Source organism: Rosa rugosa, chromosome 5 (genome assembly GCF_958449725.1).
Source record: "Rosa rugosa chromosome 5, drRosRugo1.1, whole genome shotgun sequence".
Taxonomy (NCBI): domain Eukaryota; kingdom Viridiplantae; phylum Streptophyta; class Magnoliopsida; order Rosales; family Rosaceae; genus Rosa; species Rosa rugosa.
In genome coordinates, this window is record NC_084824.1 from 38,732,120 (window position 1) to 38,759,607 (window position 27,488).

At 38.4% G+C, this 27,488-nt stretch overlaps 2 protein-coding genes and 1 long non-coding RNA gene across 4 annotated transcripts; 2 read left to right on the forward strand and 1 right to left on the reverse strand.

Annotated features, from left to right (window-relative positions):
* The first annotated feature begins 5,865 nt into the window (after positions 1–5,865).
* Positions 5,866–9,502, forward strand: LOC133709538 (CBL-interacting serine/threonine-protein kinase 21). 2 transcript variants are annotated; one of them, XM_062135315.1, is made up of 15 exons: positions 5,866–6,424; positions 6,541–6,603; positions 6,706–6,777; positions 6,861–6,968; positions 7,055–7,126; positions 7,248–7,301; positions 7,466–7,591; positions 7,682–7,771; positions 7,876–8,001; positions 8,098–8,205; positions 8,309–8,413; positions 8,505–8,570; positions 8,656–8,730; positions 8,823–8,932; positions 9,027–9,502. In XM_062135315.1, the coding sequence occupies exons 1-15, from the start codon at positions 6,263–6,265 to the stop codon at positions 9,082–9,084; spliced, it is 1,395 nt and encodes a 464-aa protein (XP_061991299.1). In that variant the 5' UTR covers positions 5,866–6,262; the 3' UTR covers positions 9,085–9,502. The 2 variants fall into 2 exon arrangements, with proteins under 2 accessions (XP_061991299.1, XP_061991298.1); XM_062135314.1 differs by having other exon boundaries at positions 5,873–6,424; positions 8,294–8,413.
* Positions 9,503–11,531: 2,029 nt separating this feature from the next.
* On the reverse strand, positions 11,532–18,031 carry LOC133710919 (uncharacterized). Its single transcript, XM_062137060.1, has 10 exons — positions 17,480–18,031; positions 16,476–16,543; positions 15,693–15,763; positions 15,216–15,494; positions 14,590–14,753; positions 14,437–14,492; positions 14,266–14,318; positions 14,045–14,165; positions 12,766–12,863; positions 11,532–11,771 (listed from the first exon to the last, which is right to left on the reverse strand). Exons 1-10 carry the CDS (start codon positions 17,788–17,790, stop codon positions 11,700–11,702), a joined length of 1,293 nt encoding a protein of 430 aa, XP_061993044.1. The 5' UTR covers positions 17,791–18,031; the 3' UTR covers positions 11,532–11,699.
* Positions 18,032–22,898: 4,867 nt separating this feature from the next.
* LOC133707846 (uncharacterized) lies at positions 22,899–24,208 on the forward strand. Its single transcript, XR_009845327.1, has 2 exons — positions 22,899–23,925; positions 24,004–24,208. It is a non-coding gene; the product is annotated as an uncharacterized LOC133707846 (long non-coding RNA).
* The last annotated feature ends 3,280 nt before the right edge of the window (positions 24,209–27,488 follow it).

A 27,488-nucleotide genomic window follows, 5' to 3' on the forward strand; every position in this document is an offset into this window, starting at 1 on the left:
GTGAAGTGTTTGGGTTCCTGTTGGGCCTTATTTGGGTAAGTGGTCACGGCCCCATTTATATACTGATGCTAGAGGTCAAAGTCTTATGTCTCCCTCTATGCATGCTTCTAATAGTAATATAATAAGTCAGGCGTGGGGATGAGCCTCGCAGCTTAGCTGGGTTCCAAATCCCTTACAAAAAAAAAAAAAAAAAACTTTTAACTGATAATAGGTCTCATTACTTCACGGATAATCATGTAAGAAAATGAGCCTATTAGATGTCATGTAAGCACTTGAGCTGCCTAGAACATCACATCACTGCTAAATCATCAAAGTGTGGTCCATATAGTGCCATGTTAGCGCTTATCTGATCTAATTGATATGTATATGAGCATTATTGATGAAATCAATTATAAAAAGTGGGGTCCTTTTTATTGATAATAGGACCTAGTACTTCACGCATGATCCACTATGTAAGAAAATGAGCCCATTAGATGTCACATAAGCACTTGAGCTGCCTAAGATATCACATCACTGCTACATCATCAAAGTGAGGTCCATATAGTGCCATGTTAGCGCTTAATTGATATGTACATGGTCATTATTGATGAAATTAATTAAGGAGTTTTTGTCCATTTACCCTAATTCTAGGGATTTTTTTTTTCACTTATCCCATTAAGTTTTTTTAATTCTCCCTTACCCATGAAGACTCTAATAAGCTATCCCCGAATACCCGATTAAGTTTTTTGTTTATTTTTGAGACTATTTTACCCTCACCCCTTTGTTACATAGAGAGAGAGAGAGAGAGAGAGAGAGAGAGAGAGAGAGAGAAGCCATAGGAGACTTCACCGGATTCCAAACACCTCTAAAAACCTCGCTGGAGGTCCCTAAAGGGGTCGTCCAAGATCTCATAGGTCGCCGAAAAGGTTTATTACCCCCAAATAGAATTGTATTGCCCCCCAATAGAGGGGCAATAAACCTCTATTACCCCGAAGCAATGAAGGTTTATGAAACCTCGCTAGAAGTCCCCAAAGAGGTTGTTAGAGATCTCATATGGGGCTAGAGAGGTTTATTGCCCCGCCAATAAACCTTTATTGCCTCTTAATAGATCTCTATTACCCCTTAATAGATCTCTATTACCCCTTAATAGATCTCTATTACCTCCCAATAGACCTTGCCTGAATGAGAACTAATCTTTCTAAAATTAGATAAATAAAACTTTGATTAAAGAAAAAAAACGTGGAGATTACATCAATTCAAAACATATATTGCCCCCCAATAGACATTTGATAGACATGTATTGCCCCCAATAGACCTGTATTACACCCCCCCCCAAATAAAACTTTTTTTTTCTTTTCTTTTTGGGCTTCTGCCCCCATTTAGCCAAAAAGAAAAAAAAAATTATTTGGGAATGTCTTGGCGCTGTTGATATTAAACCAATAATGGGTGTTATCACATACATGAGAATGAAAAATTCAACAGCAATGTTAACTGAGCCAAATCATGGGCTACCAAAGGAGTACCAAGATATGATGAAATAGTAGACCAATTAATCCTAAAAGAACTGATTCCGAGGCCATTCATGCCAGAACCCAGCTGAAGCTGAAGATTGCCGGAACCTGACCGGAAAACTGATTGTACGACAGGTTGATGAGCTGAAGCTGAGTCAGGTTGGCCATTCTCCTCGGAATCTCGCTAGAGAAAGCATTCGAAGAGAGATTGAGGTACACCAGACTCGGAGAGAGCTCGTCGGAGATTTCGCTGGAGAGGCGGTTACCGGCGACATTGAGAATTTGTAGACCTTGTGGTGGAGCATGGCCGGAAGGTCCTTCCAGAGGCCGGGCATGACCAACGGAGCTTCGGAGTTCTTCTTCGTGTGGCGGCGGTGCTTGGAATTGCAGATGTAGTTGAGGTTGATGGCGACGACGAACCACAACTCTCTGAGCTCACAATTCTGGCGAACAATCAAACTCGCCGAGTTTCTGTTTCGACCATCGATGAATCTTCCGACGCCATCTTTCTGAGCAGAGAGAGAGAGAGAGCATATGTAATTAATTAATTTATTTAAAACTGTCATTTTACTTTATGCATGGTAAAGTGGGAATAAAAATTTGTTGCTGGGGTAAGTGAGATAATTTTGACAAATTTTGGTGCTTGGGTCAAGGACCCTTAATTAAAAAAAGAATGGACTAACATAATCATAGGTAGAAAGTTCAAGGAACAGCTGCTATTACTTGAAAATAGACAACTAGGTGGCCATGGCGCTAGAAGCCTTGCCTAAGTCGGCTAGGTGAGCTCTCGTCATTCCCCAACAAATATATCACGACTTTGTTTAATTTTGTTAGGCCGTCTCTAGTAATGGAGGGCTATATTGGGTCCAGGTCTAAATTTTAACCCTCAAAATATAATTGTTTAATAAATGGTCTCCAGCAACGCAGGGCCAAATTTTAGCTATTTCTAATATTTTATTATTGTTTGATTAATTTTTAAAAAAATTTATGATCTTATTAGTTGTAATTATTCTAAGCTAGATTATATTTTGAGATGTAAATATTTTTTCTAACGTGCAAAATTTTGACAAGATAAAATATCTATGTTGAGGTGAATTATAAAGGAAAATAGAAGGTGTGAAATAATAGAGAAATGATGTTTGTATTTATAGGACAAATGAGATTTTGAAAAATTTTACGTTTTGATAAAAAAAAAACAAAAAAAAAAAGATTAACTAACTAGTGGTTGCATGTGGTGTGGTGGTCGAACGGCCTAGTTTGGAAACCTCAGGTCTAGCGTTCGAATCCCAGTTTCATGCATCCTGTGGCCAGCAGATTTGAGGGACCCATTGGGTTCGTGCGTCTGCGGTACAGTGGATTAGTTTGGCTTTCACCGCAATGACGGTGCATGTACTGAGATACCACTGCATGGGTGTGTGAGTTACTAACCTATCTTCCCAATAAAAAAAAAACTAGTGGTTGCATGTAATCCTAGTCATTCATTTGGTCCCTTTAAATTTAGCATGGGCTAGCCAAAGGGCTATATTTGGCCATTTTCTAAGCCCTTTGGCCCTTTAGCCTTTTTCTTAGTTGTTTTTGGAGATAAAAAAGGGGCTGCAATTTAGGAAATGGTCATTTAGACGCAATTACTGGAGATGGCCTAATGTTCTAAAGGACTTCCAATTGAGGAGTTCAATGGATACCTTTCTGTCCTCTAGCCTAATTATACAAGTAATCGAAAGAGAAACGCATGTAGCATGGGACAATTAGTGACGAGATTACGCAAACCTTTAGTCTAGAAAATTTGGCTTCTGCTGGTAGTCCTTGAATTAGAATACAAACCAACTCTTCCAAGTCTCCTACAAATTTTATATACGGGCGCATGCTTTGAATGAGATTGGCCGATTGACTTCCATGGACTTTGATGCTTTCTACTTAATCAATGTCCCAATTTTATTGGAAGATTAATAAAAAAATGTAATATACACAAAAAAAAAATTATGTTGCCGTAGATCATTACACACATCATCTAACACGAAATACATTCGAATTTTTAAAATATTAAATTTAACTATTTATTTTTGGCGATAAATCTTGTATAACTGGGTTTGTCATTCAACCCTAGCAGAGCGCACAAATAGTTTGTTCTCATTGAACTTTTGCACATGATCCACACGAACCCTTTGTAGTAAGAGAAAAATGCTCATGTTTAATCTGATAAGTAGTGGCTGTACGTAGCTGGCAGATCAAGAAGATAGCAACTGAAGAAGAATAAATTAGTAGTTTATAATCCAATAATTTTACATACAAAAAATTCAAACATGATAATTAAGCACTGCTTTTAGTCCAATCGCCGCACAGATAATGCATAAATTTAGAACTGGACCAATTAATCAAGGTGATAAGGACATTTATACAAAAGTGATTTGGTTTGCAACTCTACCTATTATAAGCATTCTATTGCTTAATCGGGTTGTTAGCGGATCTAGAGTTGGATCTTACGCATGCAACATGTTCCATTCAATTTTTTCAATCAAATTATATCTACTTTTCTACGCGATCCATCTGTCATGGCACATGATCGATTACATGGGTTTACCTATACACTAATTTTATTTTTTATTTAATAAGAAAAGACTATAATTAAATATGAAAACCCCTCAGGTAACCAGTGTTTACAAGATCAAACATTAAAGCGTGAAATTAATCTGTGTTTACTTATACGTTCTCTGCTCTTAATATTTTGCAAGGTTCATTGAAAGAATTGTAGCTAATATTTGCGTGCTTCGTCTTGCCTCTTTTGGAACTGGTCGTGTTTCAGTAATGGAACGGCCTTATTTCTAGCCGGGCGTACCTATGTGTTAGTGTGGCTATGTGTTTATTTCCCGTCTATTGTTTGACGACACTATAGGCATACGCTTTTCTCTGCTTTAGGCTTTAAGGTGCAGGTTTTTTAGCGTGCGATCTTCTAGCTTCAATTTTCGGTCACTTGCATTGCGAAATTGGCCAAATCTACTTGGATGATAATGGTGATACGAAGTCGACTTTAGTTCAAGTCATTGGGGCGCCCAAGTAATGAGACATGGTGAATAATTGATTTAGGATTATGTTAGATCAAATATTTGATCTCCTTTGTTTTATTAGGAAAAAAAAAGGCAAAGAAAAAAAAAAACTAGTTTAAAAAACCGAAAAAAATGTTTTGTATACCATCTAATTATTCGGCTCTTCGATACGAATTATTCAAGAGGGGTATGCAGTTCTGCACCGTCCTAAGCAATGGCGGAGATAGCCCAAAACTTTGGGGTGGGGGCAAATGATATATTTTCTCTTAGTTTTTAATGATTATAATGTGTAATATATGAAAACTATGACAATCTTCTTTGAGGTTTGAGGGGGCCATGGCGATCTCATTGCATAACAAGGCTCCGCCACTGCGTCCAAGAAAAAGTCCCCTTACCATGCTAAAGATTAAAAATTAAATTTGATCACATATTCCTCCACAGAGAAAAGTCTATCATTCGCGTGCACAAAATCAAAAAGGAGAACGGGCGGTGATTCATAAGTGGTTGGTAGTACTACACAAAGTCACAAACGTTATTGGTTAGATAGCTTTGACTTGCTAGCCAGGTGACCAGGTCTAATTCTGATGCCACACAAAAAAAAAAAAAGATGGATTATTCTGTCAAATATCTAGGTAAACCAATTATGGTAATGGAATTGTCCAATAAGTTTGGACTAAAACTTGTCTTTATAGATATTCTATAAAATCAATTCAATCAAAGGTTTAATCATTCAATTATATAAGATAAGTGACATTCATTTTAATAAAATTAATTCTTGTTAAAAGAATCTATTTGTCTCATTATTTTGAAGCACAAAATAATGTTCTTTTTTTTTTTTTTTTAAAAGAGGATAAAAGGGTTTCACTCCTGCCCCAATGGTGACTCGAACCCATGACTTCGTACATAGGTAGTGGATGCTCTAACCACTAAGCACAAAATAATGTTCGAGTTAATTATTTTTTATTTTCTTTCAAATATGATCTTTATAGAGTGATTACAATGTAAATTTTATGCAATTATGAAAGAGTTTGGATAAAGATGTCCACTTATTGGGACAAAAAGTATTTTTCTCGCTTACGCATACCATGACCTCCTTTCTGAAAACATAATTTTGAGGGGCTTAATGTTGAGCATGAACATAATGTCAACATAAAAAGAATAGATAATCTAATGATTAATTCGATCAAGCATAATAATCATAGCCAGCAGAAATTGGATCATATCCAACCTTATTTGCTGGTTACATTGATGTTACATTGCATTCTTCAATTGAGCCACCCCATCGACATCAACAGCTACCTTCCATTCAACTTCAAAACTCACGTTCCCACTCATACCAACTAGCCAAACAGCTAGTCGGTCATTCACTACTGCATCATGTCTTCCATGCAAAACTAACTCTCTCTCCCTCTCTCTCTCTCTCTCTCTCTCTCTCTCATACACACAAAATAAAAATGATATAGTCCAAGCACTTAGATTTCAAATATCCTCCATTTCAATGCGACCCTCAGAACCATATTAGCCAAGAATACCAGAAACATGGCAGCTACAAATAAACACAAGTTAATTCCCAAATCCGACCGGATGTTTTTCATATCCGAACAAGATTTTAAACAGCCAGCATATGATAAGAAACATCTGCAAGGTATATAGTTGGACTAGATATACCTTCGGAAAGAAGAACCGGTTGTTTGGAGAAGCATAAACAAAGAGATTTGTCAGTTCGGAAACATGGGATTTGCCAACAACATAGGCAAGTACCAGCTGGGGCGGACGATCGGAGAAGGTACTTTTGCCAAGGTGAAGCTGGCACTCGACAGCACTAATGGAAAGTATGTTGCCATCAAGATCCTCGATAAGCATATGGTCATGGAAACCAATCTCATGAATCAGGCAAGATTTCCAAATCCTTGATTTGTTCTTGTACTCTGTATTTTCTGGGACTAGTACTACTAATTCAAGGAGAAACAGAAAAAGGTTATTGATAAATTCCGTCGATCAATTTTCAGGTGCAGAGAGAAATTAGAACAATGAAGCTTCTAAATCACTCCAGCATTGTGCGCATACATGAGGTACATATCTCTAGCAGTTGAAGATTTTTGGCAGAACATATATATATATATTTTTTCAAATTCAATTTTTCTGGAACTGAGAGTGTCTGTGTTTATATACAGGTTATTGGTACAAAGAAAAAAATCTACATAGCAATGGAATATGTATCTGGGGGACAACTCTCAGACAAATTGGTGAGACTCACCTAACCTTCATTTTTGGTTTGTAGCTAATATATGTAGTAAAATTTTCTAATTGTGTTTAAATTTTTGATTAGTTGTATTCCAAAACATTAAGTGAAGGGGAGGCAAGAAAGCTTTTTCAGCAATTGATAGATGCAGTGGACTACTGTCACAACAAAGGTGTATATCACAGAGATCTAAAGGTCAGTAATCAAATTAACTAGAGCACGATGACATGAATCTTTCATGAGTTCATTCTCTTATTGAAAAGATATTGAATCTTTTGCAGCCAGAAAACTTGCTTTTGACCAGTAATGGAGACCTCAAAATATCTGATTTTGGACTTAGCGCATTGCGTAAGGTAGGAGTACTTTCCATAAAAATTTTATGTTCTTGAGCCATTATTATATATTATGACTGGTTCAAAAAAAAAAAATCTGACAATTTAAATGGCTGCTTGGCTGAAATTTTGATATCAACAGCCTGGTGATTTGTTGTCAACTAAATGTGGTTCTCCAAGCTACGTAGCTCCTGAGGTATGTTGCTGCTCAACTATATTTTATTGAATTAAATTGTGTACAGAGAAAGAAAAATTGTCAGCTTAAAATTATCGAGCATATATTTTAAAGTACAAACATGAAACATCATATCTAAATTTCTTTCAATCACACTATTGATGCTTTCATGTATTCATCAACAGCTACTTGCAAATAAGGGCTATGATGGAGCAGCTGCAGATGTTTGGTCTTGTGGAGTGATTCTTTTCGAATTACTTGCTGGTCATCTGCCATTTGATGACTCTAGCCTGATGAATTTGTACAAAAAGGTATAGTTAAAAGCATTGATCTTATTAGCAATTCAATCATTTCAATTACCATAAATTCCTGTATCTGAAGACTGTTGCTCATATGCATAGATATCCAGAGCAGAATACAGATTTCCACATTGGTTTACGGAAAGCCAAAAGATGCTGATCTCAGGAATATTTGATCCGAATCCCAAAAGGGTATAGCTCCAACATGCTCTCGAGCAATATTCTAATCCTATACCACATCTCTCATAATTATGTTTACACTTGCACAGTCTCATGAATACATTTTTTCACTGCAGCGACTAACAATACCAGAAATTATCGAAAATGAATGGTTCCAAAAGGATTACATACCTACATGTGGAAATGATAGTGACGAGAAAATCTACTTAGATGATGTCAATGCTGCATTTGATTCAATCGAGGTAAAAAGCTCAAAAAATTGTTTCACAAAACAGACTAATATCTAACTCTTAAACCAAACATCTGATTTTAAATCATTGTTATTCTTTTTATCGCAGGAAAATGTCAAGGAGACCAAAATTCCCAAATCATCAAGTTTTATAAATGCATTCCAATTGATAGCCATGTCAAATGATCTGGATTTATCAGGTCTTTTTGAGGAACAGGCAAGTTTACAATTAAGAAACAAATTCGCCATACTACCCAGCTTTAATTGCTTATAGTGAATAATGGTGAACTTTAACCTTGATTCAGTATAACAACAAGCAGAAAATAAGGCTTGGATCCCAGCACACAATCAATGAAACCATGAAGAAAATAGAAGCTGCTGCAATGGATGTGAGTCTTTCAGTAGCAAGAACAAACAACTTTAAGGTACAGAAACTTCAAATTAATTCTTGCGTCGTTTTGTTTGTATTTTTCTATTTTCAACAATTCCTCTAAGCTAAATGTTTCTTTTTATCAGATCAAAATGCATGCGAAACAAGGGATGACTAGATGTTGTAGATCATATATTGATATGTCAGCAGAGGTGACTAACATTCTTATACTTTTCTGAATTCTTGGTGAATGATTTTGATTTCTCAATTCCTCACCTACTCAGTGAAAATTGGCAGGTGATCGAAGTGGCTCCCGCACATTGTGTTGTAGAAATATCAAGATCCGCAGGGGAGCTTGGACCATACAACGAAGTATGTAATGACTGACTTTAATTTGAGCTAATTATGCATGTATAATCACAATTGCTTACTTACTGAAATAACAATGTATTCAAAATGACCAGTTCTGTAAGAGTTTAACAAGTCAGCTGACAGAGGAATTAGGTGATTCATCACAAATGCAAGAGTCTGAGGTACACCACCTCGAAAGCAAAAGTATTCAAGAAAGTGAAGGGTAAATCAAAATGGATTTTGCAATGGTCAGTGTCAGTATATAATATGTATTTCTTCAGATGGCTGACTAGTTATGTTTTAATTATTATATGCAGGTCCGAGAAGACAAAATCCACGAGAATCGATGATCACCGTGGTTATTCATCTTCTTGATACTGTCTCTCGTCTCAAGGCCAAGTCTGATGAATCCAAAAGGATGATATATATGTAGAGAAGTAAATATTATCATCAAGCATGTAAGGCATGCTTATAGACTACAATGCCAAAGAAGAACCTGTTTTTTCAGAGAGTATTTTGCTTGCTGGTTGAAAGAAGAGTAAAGCTTTTTACTTGCTGCAGAGTTTACTGTATGTTGAGTTTACTGGTCGAAAGAAGAGGAAAGAAGAGTATTATGCATGTTCCATTTGTTACTGGAGAGAAAATAATTACCCAAAGATAAAGTTGGATTTTCACCATTCTGAATTTTCATTGTACTATTGATAGGAAGATTTATCTTTGACTCCTAACATGAAGCCAGAAAATGTTTTTCAATCCACCAATTCAATAGCTTATAGTAGTTCAGCTCAAATAAGACCAACTCTTGCATGCATTAAATTCTTAGAAGGTTACAGAACTTAGCAAGGGTAAGGCTTTCTTACAGATTGCTACACAAAGGATTCTGATCATAGAAGACTACTTTAAATGTTTAAAATTTTCCCAGCCAAATATTCAAAGATTTAAATTAGAGGTTTGTTCATTCGCCATGACAATTTTCATTATACAAAGCATGCCAAGCAAATTTCTTAGCTTTGCTTTCCCAGAGTTGATTTACACCTTTTCCTAAAACCATAAAATCATCTTCTAGCTCCAATGCAAAACTGTTCTGAAATTATCCAACTCAATAGCTTAAACTAGTTCAGCATAACAAATCATACTTTTAAACCAGCATCACTATTTCCTGATTAGCCTTCGACAGAATGGATGGCCATTTTTGCAAATAGCCATCAGATACTGAACTTATTGGCAAGATTCTATTTGATGCACAGTGTGCAGTGAGTGTCAGAAGAACTAAAACTATCTTGACATAAATTAAATCAGATTGCAAATCAGGCTTTAATCTGGATACTGGGAAAACTTATCATAATATGTGAGCATCTATTACACTACTTAAACACCAAACAGCAGTAGAAGCCCTCACAACTCACAGTTGGGGTTGGTTTCTAGTGCGTAATTACTAATGTTAATACAAGTACAGAACTCATGGTAGCGAAAATGGAATCCAGTCACTTATCTTTAAGGTATCCTAGTGATCATTATTATGTTATGAAAAGCATAAGCTAATAAGACGTTAGGTTAAAAGACAGTAATAAAGTTACGATTGAGTTATTTACTTCTATTCTGAAATTTGAAAGGTTAATCTTGACCACTATACAATCTGTAGACTTCGACAATAAATTAGTTCCTAGACCTTGTAGTAACATAAGAACCAGAAAAGCGAGAAACAAGGGTTCGTCTACAGTACAAATACATCAAGTAGTTCAATTTGAAGGTATACTGGCACCATGTATTGTAAACAGTTTGAGACTAGTCTATTTCTATATCAAACTAGTCTATTACTATATCAAGCCAAGTCTACTTAATGTATTGGTACATTGATATACCATTATTAATGGTAAGAAGTTAGTAAAGTCTTTCATTACACTGGCCCTGAGCCCAAACTCCATCAGCCCTTGGTCTTGAGTTTCGAACACCAGGTGTAAGCATCAAACCTCGAGGCATTGATACGAACCTCATGTCATGTATAGAGCTTGAGCCCGCAAAACCTAACCTGGCCCAGAGTCTTAAGACTTAAGCTCAAGCATTGAACAACAGCCCTGTCACCCTAATGGTTGAACCCTAAGCTCAAGTGTTTCCTCCGACAGGGGCGTGGTTTTCACTCCAAGCTTAGAGCTCGAATCTCAAACTTCATCCCGAGACAACCAAGCCTTCGAACTCAAGCCTACACTCCTGAGCTTGGAGAACAGGACCTGAACCAAAGTAATGGATTCGCAATACTTAAACCCTAACCCTAAATCTCTAATCTCGAACTTCACACATGGGCCCTTGTCCCTACACAACTTCAGGTTACCTCCAAGTTCAGAGCTCGAGTCTCAATCCTGAAGTAAGGACAACAAAGCCTTTGACCTTAAGCCTACACCCCAAAGCAACTGGGACAAAAGCCTTAGGCCCTTAGGCTTTGCAGTCGGAGCTGAGGTTCTAAGTCCAAAAGTCGAGCCCAGACTACTGTTTCTTGGCCCAGACGCCACACCACAGGCCTCCAGTGCTGAATCCCACAGCCTAAACTTATTACATATATTCAACGGGAGAAACCTTTCATTTCGCCACTCTCTCGTTAAACTGAAATACTTTGAAAAACAAAGCCAGAGTCTTTAGGCTTCATTTGATGCAGTTCCCCATTTGACTTGATTGTTGTTGAATATTTCAAGGCCAACGAGATCAAATGAAGTCCCGCATAAACTCAGATTAATCTACTCCATTTTTTCAAATTATTTACAGAACAGAACGAGGGTTTCATTACAAAACAAAAGCATTAATGCAGAGACTATCAACTGGGAAATGGCTTACAAATAATGAATGAATTTACATTTGACATCAAATATACATATGATACATCACAACATCATCGGTATAATGTACAATGATAAACTTTAAAAATGATGATAGCGATCATAACGTAACAGTTCCATTGCTCAATCACCTATTCCTAAAAAATAAAACTTAAAAAAGCCTTAGAGAAGGAAGTAATCTATGATATGGAAAACCACATCAGCACCATCAGAATTCAACCAATACCTTTTGACCTGTATGCATGAAAGAGTAATATATATAAGAAAACAAATATGCAAAAGATGAGGTTTCTTGATGAAAAGTAGATCCTTACTATTTCTATAGTTCATTGTACTGAAAATTGCATACCTTAAGGTCATAAACAATCTTAACATCTAGATATAACGTTATTGTAATAGTCTGTCTATACATCAGCTCAAAGTTAAAATGCACTCATCTTCAGAAACAAGAGCAGAATCTGGACCTTTTAACATATACGTTCAGCACAGTTTTTTTATTAAAGTGACATGCAAACAATGGATCCGAGTAAATTATACACATGTTTTATGAACTGATCCATATTTCACTTCGGTCCCTGTGCCAATTTGACTCAAATCACCACCCTCCTGGGCTTCATTTCGCTACTAAAATGGTCCTTCCGTCAAAAGATTTGTTGGATTTTTTTTTTTTGTCAAAGATGTTGACAAGCAAATTATATATATAAAGGGTCTGCCTGCCCATGGCAACTAGGATTGCTGTTTCCATTGTTATATAGTCCTTGAGTGCTTCAATGAAGGACCATATAAGATGGGCGCTTTCATTAGAAGTACCCATCTGAATGCTTCAATGGCACATTTATTTTGCTTTATTCGGGTGCTTCATGAAGCATCCTAAGGCCATGGAAGCCATGTGCCCTGTTTTACTAAATAGAAGAGAGATAAAGGGAATAAAATTTGATTTGTTTTTCGTTTCTTTCGAATTCATACTTCAAGATGTAAAACAAAAAAAAACAAAAAAAAAACAGAAAAAAAAAAAACAAAACAGTCCTGTATACAATATACTTGGCACATTGTTATTTTAACAGAAAATATTATGGATTTGAAAACAAAAACCTTTTTTGTTTCACAAAATGAAGATCAGGAGACAGCAGGAGTCAAACTGATGCAGTCAAAATTTTAGGTGGTATTCATAAAATTTATAGTTTGATACAAAATCATATAAAATCCATAGCAATATAACCAAACTTGCCTGAATGGTATTATGAGCAATGTATCTTTGTCGGCTCTTTTGAAAGCTGACATCTACACGTTCCCATGGTATTTGAGTGAGACCTCTGATCATCGCCTCTGCACACAGGAAAGGAAAGATGCTAAGTAAAAGTATATTAGAGATGAGTTTTAATATATGAAGTTATGATTACTAGACAACTTGAGAAGGAAAATTAATTATTTAGGAATGCTGCACGAATGCAACTCTGGGTCTCCGACTTCAGGTTGAAAATGGTCAGTGAAAGTATATCATTCTAATGGCGTAAAGACCCAAAATACTAAATCTAGAAAGCTGTTATCAGAAAAAGGTTAGAATAATTGCAGTCATCGCAATGAGCAATTTTTCATATCTGCATGTTCCACAATATTGCTGACCATCTTTCTCATGGCATAAAGACCAAAAATACAAAAAATAGAAAGTTGTTATCAGAACAAGATTAGAATGATTGCAGTCATCGCAATGAGCACTCCTCTTTCTCCTTTTTTTTTTTTTTTTCATATCTGCACGTTCCACCGTATTGCTGACCATCTTTCTGTCGTTTTCAATCCATCAAATTTTCCCTTAATTGTTGGTGTTGTCTTAGTATTAATATTTGGAATTGGATTATGTTTTAGATTTTGTGTGCTTGGATGTGCTTCACTTTAGTCCTAGCCATGTATCGATAAACCAAAAGATAAGTGAGCAAAAGAAACAACGAATTTTTTTTTGTCTGCGGGTTACGAGTTACAACCATGGATTCAAAACCATAGGGATTGTGATTCAAAGTTAGGATTGCTTCAAGCACATCCAAGCAGAGGATCCAAGTACTTTCCCTTCTCCCTACTCCAATAATAATTGCCCATTTCTATCTCTTGATTTATCTCCAACTTTAAGAAAAATCCTTAAATAAATTGCATAACAGTGTAAAAGAGAATATGAGGCAAGATAAATTTGTTTCATGAACTTTCCACTAATATGATAGTGTGTGCCATGTAGATAAGGAGCTTAAGTCAAGAAGTATGTGTATATGTTAAAACAGAGACAAGAAAGCACCACAACTGTCCTATGTGTATGTTTGATAACTGTTTTAGTAATTCATGAAAATGAAAAGTGATAACAAGGTCAACTTTCACACTGTTGAATCCACACTAATTGAACATTTATGACCTTATAATATTTGAAAGACTTAACATGGGATTTACCCAGTGCCCACACCATCCTCAACATCTGGGCCAAAGCCTAATTAAACACAACTCAGCAAGGAAAAAGTTTGACAAACCTTCCAAGTCAATATTTTGGTTTTCAGCAGCAGAAGATGCATTATTATGAATATCATCAAAAGTTTCTTGTTTCACATGTACAATATGTGGATATTTCTCATCTGTTACAAGTAGATTGGACTGCAAATGAAAATGGACAAAATAAAATATCAGAGTTAGGAACTGTACTAGAAAAAAATGTTGACGCCGAATTGAAATAGAGTTAAAAAGCAAGCTTTACCTTCGGAAGTTCATGTTGACGTCGAATCGATGATGTTCTCCACCCAACCATATCTTAAAAATAAGTGAACATAAACAAGATTTTCGTGGTTCTAAGACAATAAATATGTATACAAAATATATAAGAGAGATATCAATAATTTAAAAGCAAGATAAACCCAGTGAAGGATACGATCAAAATTTGCATTAGCATATGCCACACGACGCTTAAATGCACGTAATGCTGACCTGTAAAAGGCCAAAAAAGGTTGTATTACCATATACTACTAATTATAATTCAATGTATATGAAAATAATAAGGATTTGCGGTGATATTAATACTAACACGAATTTCAGGTCGTCAGAGTCATTAACCATTCGAAGAAGAAGGGGAGGTTTGCCATCGTCTTTATCTGTTAGGAAGAGATGCTTCCCGGATCTCCCCGCAATAAAGTGGGCAGCTTGAGAAGCTCTTCTTTCAAGAAAGGGAAGACCACAGAGAAATGGGAGCTGCGGATACATTAGCAACACAGTTATTATTTTTCTTTCATCTTATTTGGTCAATAACAACAGTACAACGCAATTTTTAGTTCACGAGAAATTTGCAAAAATTATTCAGTGGTAGAGGTGTATGATAGTATTGCACAAAGATTCTCAAAATAGAATATAAGTATCAAAAACATTAGAAATTCTACAATACATGGACCTCTTGTCAATACTACATGATTTAGTACACACTGTATCAGTACATAGAATCTTAATATCAGAAGTTTAACTATTAACATATATTATCTCCATTTTTCAATTATAAACTGCAATTTAAACAATTAATGAATACCTAACGAGCAATAAAAAGGCACATACTCCAGAGTTCAAATAAATAGTTCTCCATTTAAATGTGCTAACATGCAGAAGTATATTCACAATGCTCAAATTTCTTTAGCAATAGCAGACACAATTTCCTTGACCTACCTGTTTATTTCCCCTTGAGCCAAGATGTGGTGTTGCAACCGTTATAAAATTCATAGCTTGTAATCCAGCAATCGTACCTTGGTGAGGCTGGTCAAGGGATTGTGTCAAATTATTTGTATTCGCTTCAATTAAGCAATTACCATTATCACCTGAGGGTTCGGGTTTTGGAAAAGGTTCGTACAGCCTCCCGATAGCATACCTTGCAACCAACCCCCCCAAAGAGTGAGCGACAAAGGAAATTTTCCGCACCTCTGACCTTTTTCTGATAACAGCTAATACCTGCTTAGCATATAATTCTAGAATTCAAGATATACTCCAAATTTCAAATAAAAACATTCTAACATTGATGTTTATCTTCGCTTTTTTCTTCTACTGGGGAGTACCAAATTTTTCTATTTTCACTTAAAACCACCCATGTTAGGACAGTCTCATAATCAAAGGTATGCTATACTTGCATGTAAATTGATATAACTATACCTCCTCAGCTAGCCTCTCACCCATCAAGTCAACTCCATCAAATGTCAATCTAGAAGAGTTACATTCACTGCCTGCTGACAAAATACCAAGTTAGAAGCATACAAGTATTCTGGAAAAGACTATAATTCCTATTGTACAATTGCAGGAGAAAAAAAAAAAACACACACACACACTTATAATATTATCATCAGCTTTTAGAGCATTAATTAAAAGATATCACATCTGGAGGAACTTTGGCAATTAAATTTTTTGAAATGACTGATATAGAACCAGTAGAGAGAGCTAACATTGGAAAAAGGAATAGAAAAAAAAAAAAAGAACCGTGAAAAAAGAGAGGAGGAAGAATTAGGAAGACAAAGGATGAGATGCAGTATTCAAGTATCAGGTTTTCACACAACCTTGTATTTCAGGCGTGCAACTCAATAAAAGTTCGCCTATATATTCTTGCATAGGAATCTAAAGGATCAACGGTAGAAATCATTGAATTAGGTCATACACTAGTGTAAAATAGTAAAAATCTTCAAATTCTTAAAGTAAGGAGGTCCTCTCTAGAACTGGCCTCTACACACACACACACACACACATATAAGTAACTACTAGATGTATAATGTGGTTCAGATTCAGCAAACTTGGAAAGAGTTCTTAAACATCTTTATAGTCATGTTTATTCTAGGATTCTCGTATACATACTCAAGCTTACCTTGACATTCCTACTGATATTATATATAAAGAAACATTGATGCACATGTAAAGAGGAGAGCATTAGTAGCAAGAAGCACTCACGGTGCACAATTACTTTATCAGGAAGCTTTTTCACAAACTGATCTGCAGCATATCTCCAATCTGAAGCACTGAAATCATGGATAGAGAACATCAATGAAATGCAGATATCTTGACACAACGACAAACAAAATCACTAGAAAGCAAAGGAAAACATCAAACGCTCAAATTGACAAAACAAAATAGACTTGAAGAGTAAGGAAAATATTTGAAACCACAGAATGGCAGAAGAGATAAGGCTGCAAAAGTATCTTAAGGATGAGACATATAGGGATCTTAGACTTGGCTTGACTTAAGAATGAGCTTAAGCTTCATTCGAGCTTGGGTTTGCATAAAATTCTGTTTCCAAATTTAAGCATGGTTGATTTGTATCAAAGCTGGACTCACTCAACAAAATAATACAGTAACAGATATATAGGTAACGAAATAATGAAAAAACATGTAATCAATAACAAAAAGATTCAACTGTAGAAAACAAACAAAGAACATTAATATGTTATACTTACTAAAATGCTGGTCCAAACATTCAAGCTAGTTATTTAATCTCCCCTTCCCAGTTAAACTGAGAAATTAACAACTACAAGCCTTACAGAGTTGCAGCCCAAGCTCAAACGGACGAGCCGGGTTAAAAACAAGCAGGTGCTGTTTTAACATAAACAAAATTCAAACTATTCACCAAATTTAGGAATCAAGCACACAAACTTCAAGATTTCGTTACATGTTTACAGCCTTAATATGCTGCTTGGAAATGATTTACTTCTTTCACAACCCAAGCTAAAATAAGCCGAAATCGAACTCAACACCCTCTGAACTCAAGTTCTATCCCAGTCCAATACAGTAAACCATATAAACCAACCTACACAGCGCTTCATTTCAATCTAAGCACATTTTCCCAATGCAATCATTTCTACCAGATCACATAATCGAGCATAACTGCGATTTTTACCGCGCAGATAAAAATTTAGCTCTGTAATTAAAATTGAGAAGTCGTACTGTCGTAGTCGTACCTGCCGATAATTCCATTGACCATGACGACGAGATGTTCGGGAACGGCGTTGTTGGCGGCGGCGGCGGCGGCATCGAAGATATCCTCGCCGCCGCTATCAATCTCGACCTTCAGCCCCTGGCGCGTGGATCCCCGGAAGCAGCCTCCGCCTACGATTCTGTGCAGGAAGTCCATCCTGGGCCGCGTCGCACAGAGCCTTGGCTCGGAGAAGGAAGGAAACCCTAGGCGGAGCTGGCGCGGGAGGCGGGTTCGGGTCGGGTTCGGGGCGGGGATCGGGGATGCGGAGTTGACAGGAGAAGTGGCTGCAATCATGTGGTTTTCAACTTTTCAAGAGAGAGGGAGAAAGAGGATATATATAAGTGTCCCAAGTGTGAGCAGTGAAATGAAGCTTAGTAATGTAGGCGGGGAAATTAAGCGGTTTTCCGACGAGTTTTTGAAACGAAATTCAGATCAAGTTAACGGATTCCGATTGGTAACGCATTTGTTGCGACTTGTGAGTTGTATTTATGGGAAGTGGTACTGTTCAGAGTGTTTTTTTTTTTGACCCAGCAGCCCCAATTAGAAGCTGCTTATTTATGTCGCGTGTGTTCGACGCTTGCCTTCCTGGTCGTTTCTGACTTTCAATCATTTTTCTTCTTCTTCTAGAAGAAATCTTTTCATCTTAATTAATGTTGTTTGCATTGAAAAGACGAGAGTGTTTGACAGCAAACATTACGCATACTTGAAATGTGATAATAAGAGACGTTACCTCAGTAACTTCACATATTATTTAATTCAATTAATTTAGAAAGTACTGAGAACTGTTAATTAAAAACTAAACTATGAACTTTGCACCAACCCTTTATTTAAAAAAAAAAAAAAAAAATCTAAACTATGAACTTAACTCAGGCCCGATACGAATTTCACTTATTTAAAAAAAAAATAAAAAATAAAAGCCATTAGTCCAAATCGAAGTCGGTCATAAACCCTTGACACCACTGACTCGTTTTCGGATAAGGAAATAAGATTTTTGTGACTAACAACCATGCTCTTTAATATGATGCAGCAAGATCACAGCCACTAAAAGGGGAAACAATTTTGCCAGCGCCAAGAGAAAGGGTTGGTTCAATACACAAACTTGAAAGCCACTCAATCATGCATTTTTTTTTTTTTTTTGGAACAAATCTAGTGCAATAAAGTGTAGACTGTTGTAGAGAAACTGAAATTAAGAGGAATTTTCTGTCTCTTCTCATTGATAATAGGGGCCTCTTTATATAGAGGATTACAATGCATAGAATCTCAATCATACAAGGAAAGTAATCTTACATTGAATAGGAATCCAGAGCCTTCTAATTTAACCCTATTACCACTAGGTCAAGTAACCCAGAGTTTGGGCCAAACAAATAATCGGGATTTCCTTGAACACTCCTCCTTGTGTCGCCCAAACGTGGTGCTTCTCTCGTTGCCTCATTAAAAACCTTGCCGAGTAACAAAAACCCAGTGGGACAAAAATAACCTCGGTCGAAGGGGAAAAAAAGCACAACACACCTTTCACGTTTCGAGACCATACATGTAGACATCTCCTCCTGATGTCTGCATCTCCCCCTGATGACTACGGTCATGGGAGTTCAGATAGCTTCCGCAAACGATGCTACAAACATGTTTCTCGAAAGTGGAATTTAGGCAATGACTTAGTGAGCAAGTCTGCCACACTGTCCTCAGATCGAACCTATTTCATTTTGATCTTGAGGAGAGTCTGTTGTTGCTAATTAAGCTTGTTGTTGTCGCTTTGATGTAGCCTTGCTTCATTTGTTCAAAACAAGCTGCATTATCCTAAATGCTCGTAGGCTCATCTATGGTAGACTTCACACCACAATTATTCAAACATGCGTAATTATTGATCCAATCCATATACATTCACGAACTACTCCGTGAAGAGCAATGATCTCTGCATTGTTCGAAGATATAGCGACTAGGGTCTATTCTGTAGACCTCCAAGATATCACGGTCTTTTCCCATGGTGAACACTTAACCAGATTGGGAATGACCTTTGTGTGGGTCAGAGAGATACCCAATATCAGCAAAACCTTCCAAAATATTTATGTCGTTTTGGGGTGGGGATAGAGAACGCAGGCCAGCGTTGGCGGCGTTTCTGGTATGTGATGGGTCCGAATCCATCATCTTTCTGTAGAGATAGAACAAGCTCATATCAATCGTACATCTCAAGTACTGAAAGATATCTTTTACACCAATCCAATGGCGTCGCGTTGGCGCACAGCTATATCTAGCTAACAAGTTCATGGCAAATGAGATGTCCGGTATTGTGCATTGAGCTAAATACAATAATGCGCCTATTGTACTTATGTCAGGCACTTCTGCCTCTAGCACATCTTCATCATCATCCTTCAGACGAAGATGATTCTTTTCAGGAGCAAGACTACGAACGATCATGGGGGTGCTTGAAGGCTTGACCTTGTCAAAATGCCTAAGCATCTATCAACACGATGCTCAAGTTCCAAACCGAGACATAATCGTGTTCTCCCAAAATTTTTCATCTCAAACTCGGATTTCAAGTGTTCAGCGGTTTCCCTTAACTCTTTAAGGGCTTCTAATGAAGATCATGTCCAACATGAACCGCGATAGAATCCGAAAACTTGTTATGGAAACGCACGGGCATATCCCTTCCCAATCAAGTAGTCACTTTAGTGAGCGTTTCAATCTTATTGTAAACGCGCTCCATGGTCTAGAGCCACTTGACTTGGGTAGATGAAGTTCACCATGAACCTTCATGTATATTCCATATCTAGATCCCTATAGAAATACGTAGTGACCACATTTATAAGCTGCATGATCAGTTATTCGGAAACTACCAAACTGACAGGGTAGTGGAGTGCAATGACATCCATTACGAGAGAATATGTCTCATCGTAGTCGATTCCAGAGCGTTTTGTGAGAAGCCTTGCGCCATAAGGCGAGATTGCCATCTCTTTTTCTCATCACGCTTTCTAACGAAGACCCATTAGACAATAGGTTTTATGTTAGGAGGTGTTGGCATCACTGGCTCAAAAACCTTCCTCTTCGTTAGAGAATTCAACTTAACTTGGATCGCATCTTTCCATTTAGGCCAAATCTCTCTACGTTGGCATTCATTCATCAACGGAGCGTGGTTCGATATCATCTGACTCAACAAACTCATGCGTATGCGCAACTACATCATCATTATGATGGAGTTTCTATCCCACGTCTCATGTACACTAGTGTAAGTTTCATAGAGCTCTATATTCTCAGGAATAGGTTCTGACGTTGAGGCGTCCCCCAACGATAACCATAACCCGGAAGATACTCATGAGACGGATTTTGAGTCTTGATGATCAAAGGATTGGAATGTGCCAAAGTATCCTTCGAACCCACGGGCCTCCCAAGCATCCTAGCTGGGGCCATGGTCTATAACGCTAGAGTGCCACTCTCTTTGGCGTTGGCGTCATGCCTACCTCCGTGTAGGGTGGCGCTACGTCCTCTCGTAGGGACGTCCATCCTTGCAAGCATGTTTGCAGCATATTTGTGTGATCTTGTCACTTTAGTAGGGATCGAGATGAGACATAGTGGGGACAGGCCAAGACAATTCTTGTCGTTCCTGTTGAACATCAATGTTCTTATCTCCCCCTAACGACGGGAAGACTGTCTCATCAAAGTAACATCCGCAAGTCTAGCGGTAAGGAGATCGCCATGCAAGGGAATTAAGTGGCGGACGATTGTTGGAGTCTCAAATCCAACTGAATTGCTCATTCGTCTGTAAGGACCCATTATAGAGCGTTGTGGCGTCGCTATTGGCACATAAGTGGCACACTCAAAGATGCGTAAGTACGATACTTGTACCCAGTCACTAGCTGTAACGCAGATGTAGATTGAGTGGCGGTGGGTCGTAGACGAATTAGCATAGCTGCATGCGATATGACATCACCCCAAGCGGATATAAGGAGATTGGTGTGCATTACCAATGTCCGGACTACCATCTTAGTCGTTTCCGCGAGACCATTTGGGTGTGCTCATGGGAATATGATGTCCAACATCAGTCCCAAATGCAATAACCATCGAAAGTCTTCGATGTAAACTCACTAGCATAGTCAGATCCAATTAACTGAATAGGATGATTCGGGGAGTGAGCCCGTTGTCATATGATGTGTGCTAGGAGTGTTTCATAAGCAGCATTACAAGTGGACAATGGCACAACATGTGACCAGCGTGTTTGCATGTCAACCAACATCATGAGATATTTAAACGTCCACAAGTTGGTTGAATCAGTCCAGAGAATCCCTACGGATTCTATGTAAGAACATAATGAGTATTGTCATATCCTTTGCATAGGACGGTCTCAATCCTAATTTCCCTAAGGAACAGGCTTTGTAAAATGAGCGAGAGGCCTTAAAAGCAACCAATGAGGATTTTGGTTGGGCCTTAGCGTCTGTAGCGCGCTATTAGAAACAAAATGTGTGACTACATCTCCCAACATGGCGTTGGAGCCATGGGAATTAGCATGTATGGCGTCATGGCCATTGGGAGGAACAACCATGGCGTCATGCTCATGGTTGGCGCCATTTATGGCGTCATCACGAGGGACTTGGGCGGCCCTATGGCGTCCCAAGACAGCTGCAGCGCCAGATGCTGCCGTGGCTGCTGTCTTACTTAGTCCTAGAATCAATTTTCGATTCTTGCTTCTTTTCACTCTGAAGAATGGATGTCCGTGTGAAGTCTTTAGTATACGGATCATCATATCATGACTAGGATGATCTATCATGTCGTGACAAAGCCAGTATGTGTCTAAATCCAAGAGATCTTCTCTCATAACTTTTATTGGATTAATAGCTCGAATAGTGACATAGAGTCCACTAGAGAGACACATAAACTTCTAAGATGCGCCTTTGTTCGCAATCATTAGAGGTATTGCAAAGGAACTCATTTCTGTTCTCTACATGCGTTTCTGCATGGAATCCGTTGGCTATTCATAGGTACGATTTGCCCTAGGAGCGTAAAGAGTATCTGTGACAGTAATCAATGTGGGCCTCCGAAAATTTTGTTTAATTTTTGAAGGTAATTTTTTGCCAATAAGATTTTTCGCCAGGTGATTTAAGTGAAGAAATTGACCTTGGAGATCAATTTGGTGTCGAGGCTTCGATTTGGGCCCTATAATTCAAGTTTGGGCCAGAGTCCTTCGTTTTGGGCCCAGAAGGTTACAGAAGTTTAGTGAGGCGACAATTTGTTGAATTTTCGAAGACGATAAGTTGAGTTGTAACAAAGTTTTGGATTTGGATTTGTACGAGATCGAGTTTTGGGCCTAGGACGAAGTCGAGAAATAACTTAGGAAGTTTCCGACGAAAGGCGAATAAAAGAAAAGCTATGAGCCCAAAACCGAAAGCAATTAGCTAGAAGAGTTTCGTAATTCGTCGCAAGGGCAAAATGGACATTTTACACACACAAGTATAAATAGAAAAGGGGCAACTAGAAAACCCTAGAGCCCTCACTCTTTCCCTCTCGGCCGCGTTTCTCTTTCTCTCTCCCCAACCTCTCTCTCTCTCGTTCTCCCTCTGCCATCACCGGAAAATACCATCTCCGGCCACCATCTCGCAAAACCACCACCACCAATCGATCCAGCACCCAAATCCGACCCAAGCCTAAGCCTTACCGTCGACATGCATCGCCCACAGCCACCGTACACGACCACCACAGTCGCGACCTCACTGCCCCTCCTCTTTCGTCGATCTCCGATCATTACCTCGCCACAGCGTCACCACATCTCCACTCAACAAGCGACGAGGAGTAAAACCCAGAAGCCCTGCCACCCACCGAAGCTGAACGACGCCAAACACACATCATCGGAGCCCTCGGCTCTGCATGTCTTCGTTTTCCGGCCTCCAGTCCAAATCGAGCAAAACCACCTCCAGAAATAGGATCAGCGCCTCGTCAATCACCACAACCCCTAACCCAGACCTTTGACTCCAACCAGAGCCGCCGCACACCGTCGTAGCTCCGCCGTGTACATCGCCGATATATCCAATCTTTCTGGTAAGCCAACCCGAGGCCCCTTTCCTTGTCCCATTGAGTTTCCAATTTCGAAATAATGGGTCTCTGATGCTTTGTTCTTCGATTGGGGATATTTGAACATTGGGTACGGAGGAGACGAAGAAGTACAGATTAGAAGGAAAGGCTACTAGTCTTGAGTTCGAATGTGTTCTTAAAGGAATGATGAAGAGATGATGGCAACTGCAAGATGCAGCACGTAGTGAAGGATGTGGTCTCGGCAAACTAAAATGGGTAAGGAACACAGGCTTTCGAATTTTGAATTTGACTGTTGTTGGGACATTGAGGTTAATTAATTAAGGATGTTGTTTTATGGAGGAAATGAGGTCTGCGGAACTGCAAGCTTTCGGAGAAGGGAAGTGCTGGGTCAGTTCCATTTGTATTGAGGAATTGGTAAGAAACTCGAGACTTTGTTTTGGATATGGATTGATTGAGAATGGATTATTGATCCTATTTTTGCGTACATACTAGGGAATCTGAAGGATTAATGGTGGTGAAATGCAGCTTCCACGATTTGGCTATCTAAATTGGAAAAGAACAAGGGTAAGGGTCTTGGTACTTCTGCTGTGAAATATTGGTACATGGTGAGGTTGTGGCCTTGTGGATTACTTGAGATGAAATTGATTGAATGTATGGACAGAGTTTATTTTCTCAATTAAGATGATGTATTTGGTTTTGGAAATGTCCTTTTGCTGATGGGCTTAATTTGGTGGTAATTGAGAATTAAAACTCGATGTGTTGAATGAGGTCAAAGGGATTAAGTAACCACAATTGTTTGAGAAATTGATTATGAAAAGTGGTGGATTTTATTTGATTGAGCTAAATTAGGATATTGGATTAACGTTCTTGAAATAAGGTTAAAAATCGGAGTATTCTAGTGTTGCCATATCCCGAAGTTATCGTAAGAATGTAATAATTCGGGAATGGTAATTACTATTTATTTGCTAGTATTTAATGATTAAGTAAAATGAGGTCAAACTGGTTGACCGGGATTTTAACATGGAAAGAAGTGTGATCACCATCTATCGAATGAGCTTACTACGTTAAGTGAATTGTTCGGTAATGGAAATTGTGATTTGTTTTCGTAAAGTAAAAAGGTTAAAGAAATGAAGGTGAAAGTGCTAAGTATAATCACCATATCCTAAATGATTCAAATGCTATATCATTTGGATTTGGATTGTTTGGGAATGGTTAATAGAATTTATCAACTAAAGGAAAATCCTACAAACACAAGTTCTAGATCATTGTTCGATTAAAGGATAATCCGATGGACTATAAGGAAATTAAGTAAATGCTTTGGTTGCTCGGTTAGTTGAGTTAGTCGGTTAGAAAAGGAACCTAGATCTTTCTCTCAGGCTGTCCTTGAACCACGATGGAGAGAAGCTATGGACAAAGAGATTCAAGCTCTTCAAGAAAACAAGACATGGAGTTTGGTGCCTCTCCCCCTTAACAAGACACCAATCGGTTGCAAGTGGGTTTACAAGATCAAATACAACCCAGATGGCACAGTAGAGAGGTATAAAGCTCGTTTGGTTGCAAAAGGTTATAGTCAAGTTGCAGGGATTGATTACAGCGAGACTTTTGCTCCGGTGGCCAAACTAACCACAGTTCGAGTGTTACTCAGCCTTGCAGCTCTTCAAGGTTGGCATCTTCATCAACTAGATGTCAACAATGCTTTCCTTAACGGTGACCTCTATGAAGATGTGTACAAGAAGTTGCCTCCTGGTTTCGGACGAAAGGGGGAGAATAGAGTTTGCAAGTTACACAAATCATTGTATGGCCTCAAGCAAGCATCGAGGCAGTGGTTTTTGAAACTTTCTGGTGCTCTCAAGGCTGCCGGATTCAATCAGTCTTGGTCTGATTACTCACTCTTCGTCCGACACACTCAAGGTAGATTCACAGCCTTGCTAGTCTATGTTGACGATGTTATACTGGCAGGATACAACTTACAAGACATCATGGAGACAAAGCACTTCCTTGCAAGTCATTTCAAGCTCAAAGATATGGGTCAGTTAAGGTACTTCCTTGGAATAGAGGTGGCAAGGTCCAAGCAAGGCATTGTTTTATGCCAACGAAAGTATGCATTAGAGGTCCTTGAAGATGCAGGCTTCCTAGGCGCTAAACCATCTCGATTCCCAATTGATTAGAACTTGGTGCTAACGCAAGGTGAAGGGGTCGTTTTAAAGGATGCCTCTCAGTATCGCAGATTAGTTGGAAGGCTCATATACCTCACAGTCACGAGACCAGACCTCGTGTATGCTGTACATATCCTAAGTCAATTTATGGATAACCCTAGACAACCTCATCTAGATGCAGCTTACAAGGTGTTGAGATATGTTAAGCAGACACCAGGACAAGGAATACTTTTGCCTTCCATCGGACAATTGGAGATCAAGGCGTATTGTGATGCAGATTGGGCACGTTGCAAGGACACAAGAAGATCAACTACTGGCTACTGTATTTTCTTAGGCAACGCACCCATCTCATGGAAAACAAAAAAGCAAGGAACAGTGTCTCGTTCTAGTGCAGAAGCGGAGTACAGATCTATGGCAACAACATGCTGTGAGATTACGTGGCTTCGAAATTTATTAAGAGATTTGAATGTTGAACATGCACATGCAGCTAAATTGTTCTGTGATAATCAGGCTGCCATTCATATAGCATCAAATCCCGTCTTCCACGAACGCACAAAGCATATTGAGATAGATTGCCATGTTGTGCGGGAAAAAGTACAGAGGGGGCTAGTCAAAACCATGCATATTCGAACAAAGGAACAACCAGCTGACTTGTTCACCAAGCCGCTGGGTTCGAAGAAATTTTCAGCACTATTGAGCAAGTTGGGTGTAATTAACATACACTCCAACTTGAGGGGGAGTATTGAGGAAAGGAATCTCATATGATCTGGAGTCTTCGTTATTGCGATCTTAATTAAGAGATTTGTATTACTATAGTTAGTCCTATAATTATGGATAGGATTAGCATCTTTGTTATATAAAACATTGTAAACCATTCTGAATGTATTGAAGTTATTACATATTATTCACACTACCAAATCTCTTTAGTATCAGTAAAACAGAACACCAAAATATGGCATAATAGTAAAAATGATGAATTTAAATAACTGCAGATGCTTCTGCAACGTTACATTTACCCACCGAACCACTCAGTAATACCCTGTTCTTCACATTGACGTTGTAACCCTTGTTTTATATTTATACATCCATACATGCATTACACATTCCCAGATATGTTGAAATTACAACAAAATATCGAAACTTGAGAGGACCCAAGTGAAAACAAGACGTAATAGCAAAACCCAGTTTACAGAATCGAAGAGAATCAACAGAAAGAAACGATTTTCATACCATAAATTTGATCTTCCAGCTAGGTGCGACGGGAAAAAGAAGCAATTTGGTCTCGACCTGCAGCTGGGTGCGACGAGAACCAGTCAGAGAGGCTAACAGTGCTTCGTTCCAAGGGACTCCACTAGATCTGGAGAGGCTAAATTGGCATCATCTCAGTTCACCGGCTCAATCTCAGTTCACCTGCTCAATCTCATTCTCAGAGAGATGAGATTGGTTAGAGAGAAGAATGAGAGTTTCGGAGAGTGAGGTTTAGGCTAGAGAGTAAGGATTTTCGTTTTGGTTTGGGTATGTTGAGATAGAGAGAAGAATGAGGGTATGGGAGAGTGAGGATTCTGGTTTTGGTTTAGGTCTGTCGAGAGTGAGGCCACCGCGCGCGCAAGAGAGGTTTTGTTTTTGGGTCTGTCGACAGTGAGATGAGTCAACATAGAGCAAGGGCTAGCTGTCGAAAGAGGGTTTTGCTATTGTTATGTTTGGTTTTGCTATTTAGTTATTTTTATTATGTTTTTTGCACCAAGTGTTAGGGTTTCAGCCGGATTTGTGAGGCCCTATGAATTTGGACGAGGAATCACACAACAGATTTATGTAAGAACG